The following is a 16,231-nucleotide window of genomic DNA, read 5'->3' as shown; positions in this document are numbered from 1 at the left end:
CACATTTCTCTATCGGTGCCCTATCTCAGCGTTCTTACTTTCTATATGTCTGAATCCTTTGCTTTTTCACTACCTTAATGAAGATTCATTTACTCTTATTTGTATGTTCAAAGGACAAATATACTGAATTTTAATAAAATTTTATTGTCACAGTCAGCTGTATCTCATAAACAGCTTTGACTGTAAGTTAAGTTTTGTGTTCCTTATTTCCTACATGCGTAATATATGACTCTAACCAATGCAGTAATCCAAATCAGTGCTCATAGGTCCCCTGTAAAAAAGGCACTTTACCTATGGGGCCTTATCCAGTAATGTGTAGTAACACATATGAAGTATTTCAAAAATCTCTCAGCAGTGAGAGCTCTGGTACTGAGTAGCACTTCACTTGTTATTTATTTTGCTTGCCATACTGTGTAGGTACATTTGGGCCTGCAACCAGTGTTTAGGTGAGATTTTGCTATTTCTGTAACGGAGTTCTTAACAGCCTGTCAGTATTTTCTAGTTTCTGTAGTATGGCAGAGTGCATTTTTGGCAATGGTTAAAATATAATATGATAGATCTGGTCTCATCAAAACACCTCCATTTTAATAGGAAACAGAGCCAGTTGCCAAGAAAACGTACAGATCTGCTTTAAGTCAGTACACTTATTGTGGAACACTGCATGAATTCCATGGTGTTGTATGTACCACAGTTTACGCCAGTGTTCCAAGGCTTTCAGTACTGGCGCTGTACAGACTGATTCGATAGTGCAGCTTTAACCTCAGAATATTCGTTGGAATGTGCAATGGTAGGTTGCTTCATTTGGTACCTTACTGGCCTTCATGTGCATTAAGGGGCTGGAGTTTGGGAAGTGATGGTGTGCTAAGGTAAAGTATTAATGTTATTTACATCTGCAGAGCAATTGCATTATAATGGGTCTAAGAGACAGTATTTACAAAACTGCACTCTGTTCTTAAACTCAGAAGAACAGACAAACCATAAGTAGAAGTACATGAGAACAATATTTTCACTACATTCTGGCCATAAAACATCCTCCCCTGTCTTGTTATACAAGCTTAGCCCCATATTCTCTGACATATTGGCTATTCTGTCAGAAATAAATGTACCAGAACATTCATTCCTTCAAAGCAGAGCCCAGGAAGAAAGTATTAATGTACTATAGATATGTAATAATACACTGTTTTCTACTTTAACAGAGTAAAATGTCCTTGCCAAACCCCTGGCTAGTCCTAATTTATTAAAATAAAATAAAATAAAATAAAAATAAATCATCAGGCTCTTGCTAGTTTAAGCTGTGTTTATGCATCTTCCCTCCTGGGGTAAGCATGAAAAAGCTAATACCAGTCACCGAAAATTAAACAGATCAATTCAAATTAAACATCTTGCTCTGCTGAGAGCTGGGGACATGCTGTTATTTGGCTGTAACCAATTAGTATTCATAATTCTCACCCGAAATCACACTGTCCCTGAACTACTTTTTCTGAGTCTCCTACTCTGTAAGCTTTGCAGTCAGGAAATGTTAGCTGTCCTACCCCCTGCCACCAGCACCAATGTTTTTGCAGAAAAACACTTCAACAAAAGTTTCTTCAGAGCTTGTTATTCTCTAACAGAAATGACTAAAGACAAAGGGAGCATGGGTGTCTTTTAGCTGGCTGTCAACAAATTTGTGGTTAATGATCCTGTGTAGAAGACCAGTCTTGCAAAACAAAAACACCATTGGATCCTAATCTTGGTGTCAACAGGGCCTTTCTGGATCGTTAATGCATTCTGTATCAGTGTTTTTGTTTCTCTTCCTAGGGACAGCTGATATTTCAAAACACGTTTTACAGAAGCAAGTGCTTTATTTTATGTGCTATGCACAATGAATGTTTCACTGCACATTTCTTGTTTTTTTTCTGTCTTCAGCTTTTGAAGAGATTACCCTTGTAGCAGCACAAGAACTTACCAACATACTGAAGCAAGGCTACCTGGAGAAAAAACGTAAAGGTATGACTTAAAAAAAACACTCAGTTGCTGAACAACTACTAATTAATGCAAAGGAGTTATTACTCCAAATAACTGACCTACTTACATTGAGCTAGTAAGCGTGTTGCCATATTTAAAAGGAAGTAAACTACTTTTGTAAATTAAGAAGGTGACCATTTTATTTGCTACATTGCAGAGTAGTGTATTTATTTTATATATGAAATAACACCCCCAGGCGAATGATTATCTTGTGAAACAATTTCCACTAGAATTTCAGTAGAAATGTTGCTTGCCTTTGTGAACACCTCAGTACACAGTAACACCCAATGCATATTGATAGGTTTTTCTTAATTCATACACAGCAGGAGTCATAGGATATTTTAAAACATTCATTTGACTAATGCTCCATATCAGTTGTAAGCAGAATGGAAAAAGGCTATTCTAACTTTCCATAACAGAGTTGCCTTCTGTTGTAATTATATATGTATAGGAAATATTTTCATACAGATCATCAGTATTGAAACTTTGCAGGAATCTCTATTCATATTCTTCCAAAAGCAGAAGTCTGATAAATGAGCTTGTAGGCACCAGAAGAACATTCAGTGTTGTCATCAAGATGAATGCATACTTAAACCCATTATTTTCTGACTTTTAAACACTGAAAAATTATGTCTAATCTTCACTACAGTTGTGTCTATATTTTGTGTCTATAACTTTAAATGAGCATTGATTAATTCAAAACCATGCTGTATGTAGTTTGAAATGTATTGTCCTGTTCTGAAGCTATGACTATATTTTGACTTCCGATATTCTGCCTTCACACATGTTGCATCCAGTCTTTCATCACTGCACCTCACAAAACACACCTTGAGTATACAGCACGTTTGCTTGACCAGGGGATGTGTTTGGCAGTGACAGCACTATAGACTGTATTCTGGAAATAGGAAATGAGTCATAAGATGAAGTTGTCAGTTTATGGGTCAGTGCATGTCCTCAGCATCTCCTGTCTTCAGGAGTTTTGGTTACTGATGGAAAGGATGAGAATACAGGTATAGGTAAAATGATGTTGTGCCTTTGCGGAGTAGCTATGCTCACTTTCCATAACAGAGTAAGCTCAGAACTCCTGAATTACCTTGGAATATGGCCACTACTTCTCTGGATTGGGAGGACTTACTTGACATGGTTTGGCCATCTTATGATATGCCTCATGAGTGCCTTCCCGTTGTACTAGGAGGGGGCCCAGGGCAAACCCAGGGTGTGCTGGATAGATAATATCTTTCACCTTGCCTAGGTGCACTTATTAATTCTACAAGATAAGGTGGAAACTGTTGTTGGGGATATGGACGTCTGGTCTACCTTGCTTAGCTTGGTACCATTATGATCCTTAACATGACAGGCAGTTATAGACTAGATGGATGGACATATTTTTCAATACATTCCCATAGAACTCTTCCTGTTGTGAGTATAGCAGGACTTTCATGTTTGACTGAGAAAATAATGTCAAAAATCAGTAGTATCTAACTGTATGAGCATGAGCTAACATTATTGTCTCACAGCTCTGTAATTCAGCATCTGGCTGAGGTATATTCTGCACAGTCTGCATGTCCTCATGTGTCTGCATGAGGTGTTAACAGGTGTTTTAGTTTCTTCTGGAAGAATCACTGTCTAAGTTAATCATAACTTGTGGGTTATATTACACCTACCTGTCTCATCTTCCTGGTTAGAGTTTTCATGTGCAGTACTGTGATCCCTACAATAGCCTTAACTGGCACTGTATAAATATTCTATAGTACCTTTGAAGGTGTTTAAGACAGGCATATAAAGCCAGCATTGCCAGGAGCCTTTTGTTCCTCTCGCTATTTTGGTTATCATCAAAGTAATTTCAGACACATAGTGCCTGCACTTAGTTACCATCTGTTGTTTATGTTAGGGAGTTTTCAATCAAAATTTTAATAAGAATAAATCCATGATTGCAGTAGACTGTTTCTGATATATTATCCACCAGTTTCTGCTTTTATGAGTATTTATTACTATTTTTACTGTTTCAACTCCTCTCTCTCAAGAATGGATAACAAGGAGGAAGAGAAAAGTAGGGTATAATGGATAAAACTATTAAACCTGCCAGAGCTGAGTCATCAAAGGAATCTGTTAGAGAACTGAAGAAATGAAAATCTTCCATTATTTGTGAGGGTGGTACTATTTTTAGATGACTGCCACACACAGTGACATGCATTCATTTTCTAAGTCCCCAGGTTCTTGTCACTAACCATGGTAACAATATATTCATTACCTGTGTTGGTACTTATGCCCTGCAGGATCCAGGGGTTTTAATAATGGATAAACCTAGTACTCTCGTTACTCTTTATAGGGTCATAGGTACTTGTTTTGGGTCATAGGTACTTACTAAGCTACCGATCTGTAAGGATCTTTAGAAGCCTAGCCGTACAAACCCATGATGTTTTTAGTCCTTAGATTTTAGGTTACAATTGCACAAAGACAAACTGGTCAGGAGTGTTAAAACAGGGTTAAATTTGTGTTTATCCATCCATTTGTTCAGACTGCATTTGAATACTGTAAGACAAGTACTTTGCTTTATATGGAGAAGAAGACAATTCTAAATAAGTAGTATTCTATGTGATACATCTCTATCCCGCCAACATATTCTGAAAATGAGATTTATATTTCTTGAGTGGGTGTTATGGCCCACTGGACTTCCGAATGTGCAATAGGTGTGACAGAGTAAGTTTGTTAAGGCTCTGTATGTATGCAGGGATTGCCTCTCAGTAGCCTTTATGACATCAAAAAGAGGGACAAGGCTTTGAGATGGTCTGCATAGTTTTTATGATCTAGACCTTTGACTTTCTTAGTATGAAAGCATTGTGATCTTTCAAAGTGCGTCAAATTATAGCATAAGACTTCCATTTATTTAACTAAATTGGTCTTTGCTTTATTTCAACTTTCCTTTAACAATAAAATCCCTTGCCTGAAAACATTTTCATATTATTCTATTATTTTAGTCACCTAATTAAAACAGTAAGGACCCAGTTTTATACTTTCATTGGACTGACATCAGTCTATGGACAGAACACAGAGAGACATATGTTTGCAAGACTCTGTGAAGGTTCAAGATGAAAGAAGGAGAAAGATGACCTTGCTTTGGCATGTGTAAGCAGGATCACTTTTAAATGAGGAGACTTGATTCTCTTTCCTGTCGGGATTCTGCTGATAAGAATCCCCCCCCCCAGTATACAAGGTCTTGATGTTTTCAGTTGGCCTGCAGGAAATCTCTTTTCCCATTGAAAAAAAAAGATTGAAAAAAGCTGGCTGTTGAAAGAGTGCCAGCATGCTTCAAGGTAATTAATATAACAAGGTAACTAATATATAATATAACCTATCCTAACACTGTCTTCTCAAATAACTTCTCCCTCAAACCTGTAACTACTAGCTACATCAAAACTCTACTCTCTAATTAAAACCATGCTCAGCATCAGCTTACAATATTCCTTCCACTTTTCTTCTACTAGCAGCTGACTCTCTTGCTCTCCCTGTATATATCCTAATTAATCGCTCTATCTCTGAATCTAAAATCCCTTCCATCTAGAAACAATGCTACACTCTACCTTTACACAAAAGAGGTAACTCCTCTGATATCTCCAACTTTAGACCTATCGCTATCCTCTCCCCTCTCTCTAAAGTACTAGAAAAATGTATTCATAAACAAGTTATGCAGTATCTAATACAGGAAAATCTGCTTACACCCACTCAACATGGCTTCAGACCCAAACATAGCACCACTACAGCTCCATTATCCTTCCTCAACACAGTCTCTATAGCCATGGACTACCATAAACTTATTTCTTGCCTATTCTTGGACCTCTCAAAAGCTTTCGACACTGTCTCACACTCTCTTCTGCTGCACAAACTGCATAACCTCAACTTCTCCCCTGATACTGTTGCATGGTTCTACAGCTACCTCACTGGTAGATCTCAGTCAGTGAGATGGCACTCTGCACTCTCCCCTCCTCTCCCTGTCAAAATGGGTGCACCTCAAGGGTCTATCCTAGGGCCTTTACTTTTTAATATCTTTACTAATCAGCTCTATACCTCCTGTCCTCAGTCATCTTTAGTGAATACGCAGATGACTCTACAGTCATCACTACAGCCAACCCTCCCTCTAAGCTCTTCTCAGCTACTCAGGCATCTTTTAACTTAGTTGAAACATGGCTCTCCAACAACCAGCTCACCCTTAACCCTAAAAAAACAAAGCTCTTACTCTTCCTACCTAAAACGTTCATAAATATTAAACCCTCCTTCTCCATATAGTCCCTTAATAACACTCCCATTCAGGTAGAATCCAGTACTAAGCTCTTAGGCATAACCATCGACGATCAGCTTAAATTTGACTTGCATGTTAATAACTGTATCAAAAAGACACATTCAAAACTAAGGCTCCTTTACCGTAACAAGAAATTCCTTACCTCTGAAGCCAAGATTACTCTCTCTCTTACCTACCTTCTACCAGTCTAATGTACAATTCTCAAATTCTTACAAATCTTAACTCAGCACTCCTGACCAAACTTGAATCTACCTACAACAAAGTAGCTAGATTTGCTGTCCAACAAACCTACAAATCCCATCACTGTCTCTCTCTAAAACACCTAAACTGGCTTGAATTACCCCATCAGCTTCTTCTCTCTCAGCTCCAGATCATCCATTCTATCCTATACCAGCCTTCCTACTGCCCGACACTATCCCCTCTCATCTCCCATTATTCTCCCTCCAGACCTCTCCGAAGCTCTAACCAAGACCTACTACAAATCTACAAACCCAAGTCTAAATTTGGATGCAACATGTACAGCTATCACCCCACTATTGACAGGAATAGGCTCCCACTAGACATCAGGACCCTTATACATCCTAAACAATTTAAGACTGCCACCAAAGAGCACTTTAAAAGTCACTGGTCCTGCCACTGCACTCTCCTTCCTTAAACATCCCCTACTTCTCATACCTTAATCTACTTTCTGCCCTTAACTCACTCTTCTTACTAGCTCTCACTAATCTTCCTTGACTACTCTTTCTACTGTCTTCTAAAATCTATTAAGCAAATCACCTCAGAGAAACATTATATTGTAATTGTCTTGCCTTCATGCAACTACATCATGATAAAACTGGGTTTTTTTAACCACTTATCCCAAAAACTATCCTCATCTTAATGACATATTTATTTTTATACATCTTGAAATAGTTATGCTATACTCCTGATTATTGACACTGTATAACATTGTATTGCTACTTAATGCCTTGTAATAATCCTGTAACATTGCTGTTTAATGCTAATTTATAATGAAAATTGTATAATATGTTGGAGCGTTTCTCCCCGGGCTTCTTCTGAAAAAGGGCTCTTCAGCTCAGTCAGACAATCCCAGTCAACAAATATAAAATAAAATAAAATAAATAATCCTGCTGCCCAAAAAAGCCAATCCAACTTGCTTAAATGACTATAGAATGGTGGCACTAACCTCAAATCTCATGAAATGCTTCGAAAGGATAGTAAAAAAGCATCTGTCAGAAGCATTGCCACCAATCTTTGACCCTCAACAGTTTGCTTATCGGCCAAACAGATCCACTGTGGATGCCATTTCAGTGGCCCTGCACCTCTCTCTGGAACATCTTGAAGACAGGAACAACTATGTCAGGCTGTTGTTCATTGACTTTAGCTCAGCATTCAACACAGTGGTCCTGATGCAACTCCTAGGAAAATTAATTAACCTTGAGATCAACAAGATCCTCTGAACTGCATCCTTGACTTCTTGATTGCAAGACCACAGAAGACGTGCTGGTGACAGCACATCAGATATCATTACACTCAACACTGGTGTGCTTCAAGGGTGTGTACTTAGTCCTCTACTATTCACCATCCTTACCAACGACTGCTCTGAGAAATTTCCCAATAACCATAACATCATAACATAAAATTTGCAGATGATACCACTGTAGTGGGTCTCATAAGCGATGATGATGAGAGGGAATACAGTAACGAAGTCAGCTCTCTGATCAAATTGTGCGAAAATAACTTGGATCTGAATGTCAACAAAACTAAAGAAATTGTCATTAGCTTCAAAAAAATGCAAGCCATTCATTCGCCACTTGAGATCAACAGTGAGGTGGTAGAGAGAGTTCAGTCTACAAAGTTCCTGTGGGTACGCATCTTAGAAGACTTCTCTTGGTCCGTGAACACAGGCCAGATAATTAAAAAAGCTCACCAATGCCTGCACTTCCTGAAAAGGCTCAAAAGAGCACATCTACCTCTAAATACTCTATCCACTTTCTATAAAGAAGCTATTGAAAGTATTTTCACCTGCAACTTTACTGTGTGGTATGGAAACAATACTACGGCAGAGAGGAAGCTTTAAAGAGTGGTGACGATTGCAGAGAAGATAATGGGCACAAATCTTACAAGCATGCAAGAACTTTTTACAAGAAGAAGCATAAAGAGGGCATACAAAATACTTAGAGACACATCACATCCAGCATTTGGCTGGTTTGCTAGACTTTCATCTGGCAAGTTGTAAAGCAGCATCCGCTGCAGGACCTCCAGGCTCTTGAATAGCTTCTATCCAACAGTAGTAAGGCTCATAAACTCTGACTCATTTTCTTTACCATTGACGTAGTCGACCTTTTCACTAGCATTCCAAAGGTTGAGGATGTGCAATATTTTCAAGACGTTACAAACTTTTTCCTCCCTGTCTAATGAACAAAACTTAGTAGTGGAATTAATAGAATTGATTTTAGACAACAACTTCCTACACTTTGAAGGCAAATTCTACCAGCAGATTAAAGGGGTTGCCATGGGGGCGGCTTGTGACCCCACCTTTGCCAACATTGTGATGTTGGGGTGGAAAAGGGAGTTTCTTTCCCCTAGTTAATATTCCAAGTATGTGCATTTTTATGTGAGGTTCCTGGATGATGTTTTTATTTTGTGGGATGGGAGAGCTGACCAAATTGGTGAATTTATTAACTACCTTAATGGGTGTTGTAGATATTTGAAATGTACACATTCTTGGGACTGAGAGAGTATTAACTACTTGGACACAAAGATCTCACACAATGGAGTGGAGTTTAAATTGAATATATATAGGAAAGAAATCTTCTGCAATGCATATTTTCACTACAGTAGTAACCACTCCTATCACCAGAAAAAAAGCTTGGTGAAGGGGCAAGCCATACATGTGGCAAGAATGACTTCCAATGTGGTAGAACTGGATAGGGAATTTGATGTACTAAGAGGTATGTTCTTGGAAACGGATTACCCTTCTGAAATTATAGAATTTTTAATGACGTTAAAGAAGAGTGGGGAACAAGATACCTCCCCACTTTTAGGTAGAAGTTTATAAAGAGAGAAGGGGAGTGAGGAAGATAAATTTGAAAAGGCATTGGTTTTAGAACATAATGGGTATGCTGAAGAAGTTAGGAAGCTAATGGCTAGGAATTCAAGCATCTTTAGGTACAAAAGGAAATTAATGACCTGGTGGGACCAGAGCCAGTTTTTGTTTTTAAGAATGGGAAACATTTTAAGCAAATATGAGAAAATGGACCAGGGATCGATAAGAGTAACAACAGGGGCACTGTACCATTAGGAAGGTGTGCTCAGTGCAGCTATATTTATAAGGAAAAAACATTGATTTTGTACAACATTTTACATAATAATAAAAGAAAAAGTGGTTTGGGCACACCAGAAAACAGCTCACAGTTGATTTATTGCAGTAAAATTCCACACAAGCGCTTTCACCATGACGCAATGCAGGGCTTTATCAAGTGAATAAAACAGATACAATTTCAGCCATTTAAATACCCTATTTCTCAAAAAAAGGCACCAAAATGTCTTAAAGGTATATAAACTCAATCACTGCATACTTAAATAAATAACAAGCAATTCACATTTTTTCTATGTAAAAATAATACAATCTCTTAAAAAACATAAAACATTAATAAATGTTGATGTAGGTGTACAAAATATACCAATATTAAAATGTTCTAGCCTTCTTTATTAAATATGGCTTGATAGAAATATGGTCATTCAGACCTGGGGGGTTAGTTGAATTAAGCTTAACTTGCCAGGAGGTTTCCCTACAATTAAGCCAGTTCTCCCAGTCACCTCCCCTAGGATCCAGACAGACCTGTTCCAAAATTCCAAAAAGAAATCCTGTATGACTAGGCTGTGTAGAGATGTGCCTGTAAAGAGTATTGTTCAGACTCTTCTTCCTAATATTATAAGTGTGTTTGTAAATACGCTTTCCTAATGCTGTCTCAGATTTCCCCAAATAAAAACTGGGACAGTCAATAGATAACCAAACTAGGAAGGCTTTTTGCACCAGGGTTAAATGAACATCTGTGATTGGCTTTTGGATTGATGACACATTATAAATGGGGTGTATTTTTTCAGTTTTTTCACATCGATGAAGGCTTTGTAATATACAAGCCGAAACCGGTCTGTTTGGTACACTTTATTTATTTAATTTATTGTTATTCTGTCTCCACGGTCTGCTGGTCATACATTTTGGTCTACATAGTGATTTAGGACCCTGCAGACGCCTTATTTGCAGAGGCTTTCTTTGGGATTGCTGGTTTTGTTTTGTTTCTCTGCTGTGGGCCTCTGGATGAGAGGAGTATGTCTACTTGTAATTTTTCTTGTTTATGATCATCGGTCCGGTTCGGCCAAAACGGAATACTTTGGAGTCTGCTGTTTTTTCTTCATTAAGTGTGTTTGGTTATTCGTTTTTGGGTTGGCGTTCTTTACTTTGAAGGAACAGCTGTAATTTTTGGTTTACAAAGGAAGGATGTCAGCAACACATTTAAGGTTACTTTAGTGGTGCAACTTTTTACAGACTGTTTCCTGATATTTATGGGCAGAAGAAAAAATGGGTGTGGAGTTATAATAATTTGTGTGTTTTGTATGAGGCATTTCTGTTCAGCATGGGATATTATGCCTTTTGACTGAAGATTTTTTTGCACTTGCTATTTTTTTATATCGCGTGGATGGAACTCCGTCATTGGTGCCTTTGTGGTTCTTTCTCTGTCAAAATGTACTACTTATCTTAAATAACTGAACTGGGACTATTTAAATGACTCAAGGGAATAATTGTGGGGCTCAGGTGTATGACGCCATTAGATATTTTTTTGCCACTTAAGCTATTCTTTCATGAAGTGTTCATTTTGAATGGAGCAAGTCTAACCGGTTGTTCATAAGGGGAGTATATTGGTAATAATTTATCAGGCAATTTAAGTGGAGTGATTTTCCACATTTTGTTTTTTATTGTCTAAATATATTATAATTTTATTTATTTATTTTATTTATTTTTATTTTACATTAGTTAACCGGGATAGTCTGACTGGATATATGTCCATTTTCAGCGGAGGCCCGGGGAGAAAAGCTCCAAGAGTAGTTCATTGCAACACATAAGAAAATGCAAAAAATCAACAAACAATTTGGTTAACAGAAAAGTAAGAAATACAATTTGCTAAGGATATCATTTACAAGAAGTAGACAGCCAAAAACTATTAAATATGTAGTTATTAGTACTATGTGATACTATCCTATGAGATTATTAGTTAGATGAAGGACATAGGTCACTAATGTATATATAGGTGTAGGAATTAGCCAGGCTTAGTACAGTAGCAAGACCTTTTTGAGCCTAGGTATAGTTTGAGTTTGGATTTGAAGTGAGACAGGGAAGAAATTGAGGTTAACTCAGGGGGTAATAGGTTCCAGGCCTTACCTAGGGAGTTTGACAGGAGGGAGTCGCCAGCTTGGTTGTTGGTTTTATAGGTCTGGATGAGGACCTTGTTGGAGGAAAGAAGTGGACGTGGATTGTAATACAAGGTGATTAGGGGTTTGAGTGAGGGAGTGTTATCAGGGGTGTAAATGATTTTGTGGCCTATGATCAGTTGGTTGTATAGCACGAGACTAGGAAGTTCAAGCCATCCAAGCTGAGTTAGGTTAATGCAGTGATGTGTCCTAAAAGGGAGGCCGGTGGCAAATCTGGCAATGTGATTATAACAGGTGGAAAGTTTATTTAGATTGGACTTGTTGTTATTTAGAAGGAGAGGTGACGCGTACAGAAGAGAAGAGAGAAGGTGGGAACGGGCAATGGCTACCTTGGCTAGGGGAGTTAAGAAGTTCTTTAATCTATACAGTGGACCTAGTTTTTTGTTAATGGTTTTGATTAGGTGGTTAACGTGCAGGTCGTATTTTAAGTGGGTGTCAATGGTGACACCTAGAAGTTTAGTGGAAGGGTCAGGAGAGATAATAGTGCCGTCTTTGGATTTAATTATGAAGTTGATGGGGGTGGACTTTAGTGTAGGTAAGAATATAAGCATTTTGGTCTTTTTGGGGTTTAGTAGTAAGCGGTGATTGGATAACCAGTCTTCTACAGTGTTAAAGGTAGTTTGAGTCTTTAGCTGTAACTCTGTAGGGGACGTGGCTGAACATATCAAAGTTGAGTCATCTGCATATTGAATGCAGTTGACATTAGGAATGGCAGTGTGTAGATCATTTATGAAGATGGAGAATAACAGAGGGCCTAGAATAGACCCTTGGGGGACACCCAGGTTAGTTGGTAATAAGGTGGACAGTTTTGAGTGCCAGAGTAACTGCGGCTTGTAGCAGGTGCCCCTATTATACCATATTGAACAACAATGAAAAAAGAAAAAATGGGACAATCTGTGACTGGGCTGTACACAAGAGTGTAAATCACATTGACAATGTTTTTTTCTTATGGTGATTTAAGGTGCTTATGTGACTCTGGCTCCTAACTTTTGGGCAAATAACATCACAACTGTTATACTTGAATCTAGTCTGTTGGTTATCCAACAGGGAACTGTTGTGGAGTTTATGCATGTGGTTTATCATTTATGCAATTGCAATTTTTGAAGGGGGGTTTTGGCCATGAGCTTTTCCTATTGAAGTTGTATAGCTATGATGTATGTGTCAGATACATATGTTTGTTATTACACTGACCTGCCTAAACATCATCATAGGATACTTACTATGTAAATCGAACATTAATACTGATTGCTTTTGTATTTTTTAATTGAATATGCCCTATTTAGGGTTTGATGACATCTGTAATATTTTTTTGATTATTTGCATTGTTAACAGGATAGGTCCTGAGCCTTCTTTTACTTATGAGGTAATATTCAATGTTGGCACTCTTTATTATTGGGATATGGGAGTATATTTGTGGCTTTGATTTGGATTCTGGGCTACTTTTACTTCCTGGGCTACATATGGTTCCCCTGTGTATTCTATATTTTGTTTCTCTTCCATACTCCTCTGGTGCCACTGACCTATTTTGCAGAATTGTTAATGGTAGCATTACCTTCCCTACTGATGGGTCCATTTCCCCATATACCATCTTAGTAATTTTGAGAGTTTTGATTTTTCTATTCTTTGGGGTAGGGAGAGTGTTGATGTGAATTTATGGTATTAACGGTGGACTCAAACTGATAATAATTAATGGACACAGCTAGGTTTGAATTTGAATTATTTTTTGATTGATTACATCAGTGGGACCTTTTTTTGAACCTAGGCTGTCATTATCCAATATTTTATAGCCATGTTTGACATTGTCCCTGTATTTTGATTGACTAATAATAAAGTTTAAAGTCACTTTTTAGTGTGAGGTTATTGATATAAACAGTGGACTCAAACTGGAATTGATTAATGGACATAGCAAGGTCTGATTTTTTGGTCTACTTTTTTGATTGATGTATCATTGTGCAAAAATATTTTTCTACCTAGGCTGGTCCTTGATAGTATATTATACCAGGTTTGATATTGTCCCTGTTTTGTGACTGCTAATATGATTGGCTTAGGTCTCCCTACTCACAAGAATGGATATTTCTAACTTAATAAAGGGGTTGTCTTCGGATAGGGATGACCTTTCTGTTTTTGGTATTGGGAATGAACCCACATCGGAGGGGGGAGCTTCTGGTGTCAAGATTAATGATACTTGTGAAGGGCTTTCTGCCACCTTAACAAAACATATGAGATCAATGAGGAATAATGTGTGGCATTATAAGCTATTCAAAGCCTATATGGCTAAAGGTATAACACCTAGGGGCTTGAGAGTTAGGGTTCATCCTATGGTCGGCGGCCCAGATGAATTGCTTTATCAACAATAGAAATAAGCCCAACATACAGCTACTATGCATTTTGTAGAAATTCTATGTGGATTCTATGACAGAACCATTGATGCTGAAATGGGTGCCATCAGTGAGATTACTAGACGTATTAAAGAATATGAGGGACAGCAAAACTACTTAGTTTGTCTTAATAAATTAAATATGGAACTTACTAATTTGGAAACCCAACTTAGAGATAGGAAAAAGAAAAATTTCTTAGAGATGTTTTGGATTATGAACAAGGGGACCCATTCTCCAAAAGTAAGGAGAAACATGTCAGGTTTACTAATAAGTATCCCACTAGTAGAAAACGTCCAAGATCTATTCTTAAGAGATCTGGGGTATCTGATACTTCAGGTGAGGATTCTTCCTCAGGGCCGGATAATGATACCCTTTCTTCCACATGCTCACCAGCACAGAAACATAGGAATTCAAATATTTCTAAGCAGTTAAACCTAGAAGGGGGGGTAGGAAGTATAGGAAATGTAGAGAACATAGAGGGTTTTCTTCGCAAATTTGTACAGAAGTAAAAAATGATAATGTCTTAAATATTTCTTCCTATCCCCTCTCCTTTGTAGAGAGGAGTATTCTGAATAAAGGTTGAACATATATTCCTGGGTTTTTTGTATCTAAAGAATCTTTTGCAAAAGATGTTGTTGACTTTTGTCATACACTTAACTTGAGACTGTTTTTCAATTGGATGTAGAATCATGTGATGATGACCAATTTAGATACCATAAGTCCTCTTTTGTTCTGCCCATGAATCACAATGTGTTATCATTTCAAAATTCCACTTTAAAGGTCCTGCATTTTCAATCCAGGTCTTTTCAGGCTAAGGCTAGTAATGTTACAAAACAGGAAATGGAAATCATTTCTAAGTTGTCTGAAAATCACAACATTGTGATTCTAAAGGCGAACAAAGGAGGAGCTGTGGTTGTATAAAATTGGGATCAATATAATTTGGAAGCAAATAAGCAATTGAATGATCATAGGTACTATTTACAACTTGATTACAATCCCACTAAGCTTTTTCAAAAACAAATTGATGACTTCCTCACATTAGCTGTGGAGGAAGGAATCATTACTGACAGGGTAAAAAAACAACTCACAATTGTGGACCCCAGGGACCAATATATCTATTTCCTGCCTAAAATTCATAAAAATTTATATCATCCCCCTGGCAGGCCAATTGTCTCCGGGAGAGGTTCTTTAACTGACTCTCTGTCGCAATATCTGACTAAATATTTGAAACCCCTGCTTGTGTGGGTTAGGTTCAGACTTAAATATACCACGGAAATTTTACAGGTCATCTCGGAAATGCAACTTGAACCTGGTTGTTGGCTTTGTACATTAGATGTCAAAGCCAGCACGTTTGCTTGACCACATTGGTCTGGTCTTGAAGCCCTTGAATACTGGCTGTATAGGTCAGGACTTTACTGACCAGGTTTTATTACTCTTCTTCTTGGTTTTGCTGAGCATGTATTAACTAAAAATGTGTTTTTCTATCGTGAGGCATGCTTTCTACAGATTAAAGGGACAGCAATGGGTGCCTGTTTTGCCCCCATATATGCAGATATTTTTATGGCATATATTGAGGAACAAATTTTGTATGATCAATCCCATAATGTGTATATTGATCAGATTGACATTTGGAGAAGATATCTGGATGATTGCTGGATGGTTTGGAGATCAGATGAGGAATATCTTGGGGAATTTGTTGAATATATCAATGAAAATAAGTGGGGGATCAAATTTACGGTCAGTTGCAACCAGGATAATATTACCTTTCTGGATGTAATGGTCATCAGTGCCCCGGATAATACCCTCACTACTGATGTATATTGAAAATTCCCTGAGTATAACTCTCTGCTCCATGCCTCCAGATGTCATCCTCCTCATATATGGAAAAATATCCCTAAATCCCAGTATATGAGGGTAAAACGTATATGCTCAGCCGAGGATTCATATTTACATTTCCGAGATGACCTTACTAACAGGTTTAAGGAAAGGGGTTATCCATCTGGACACATTACACAAGCACCGAATGTGGTTAATGAGTTGAATAGGGATGAACTCTTAA

General features: G+C 37.8%; 1 protein-coding gene across 1 annotated transcript in view; it reads left to right on the top strand.

Moving 5' to 3' along the window:
- The first annotated feature begins 1,850 nt into the window (after nt 1–1,850).
- Nucleotides 1,851–16,231, top strand: part of SKAP1 (src kinase associated phosphoprotein 1) — a 2,077,187-nt gene continuing 2,062,806 nt past the window's right edge. The window contains exon 1 of the mRNA XM_044055319.1: nt 1,851–1,986. Coding sequence (XP_043911254.1) covers nt 1,866–1,986 — 121 coding nt within the window. The 5' untranslated portion in view covers nt 1,851–1,865. The remainder of the gene's footprint in view (nt 1,987–16,231) is intronic.

The sequence above is a fragment of the Protopterus annectens genome, chromosome 13.part0 (genome assembly GCF_019279795.1).
Source record: "Protopterus annectens isolate FY-2018-M chromosome 13.part0, PAN1.0, whole genome shotgun sequence".
Lineage (NCBI taxonomy): Eukaryota > Metazoa > Chordata > Ceratodontiformes > Protopteridae > Protopterus > Protopterus annectens.
Note: the sequence above shows the minus strand (reverse complement) of the source record. Positions and strands in the feature narration are given on the sequence as shown.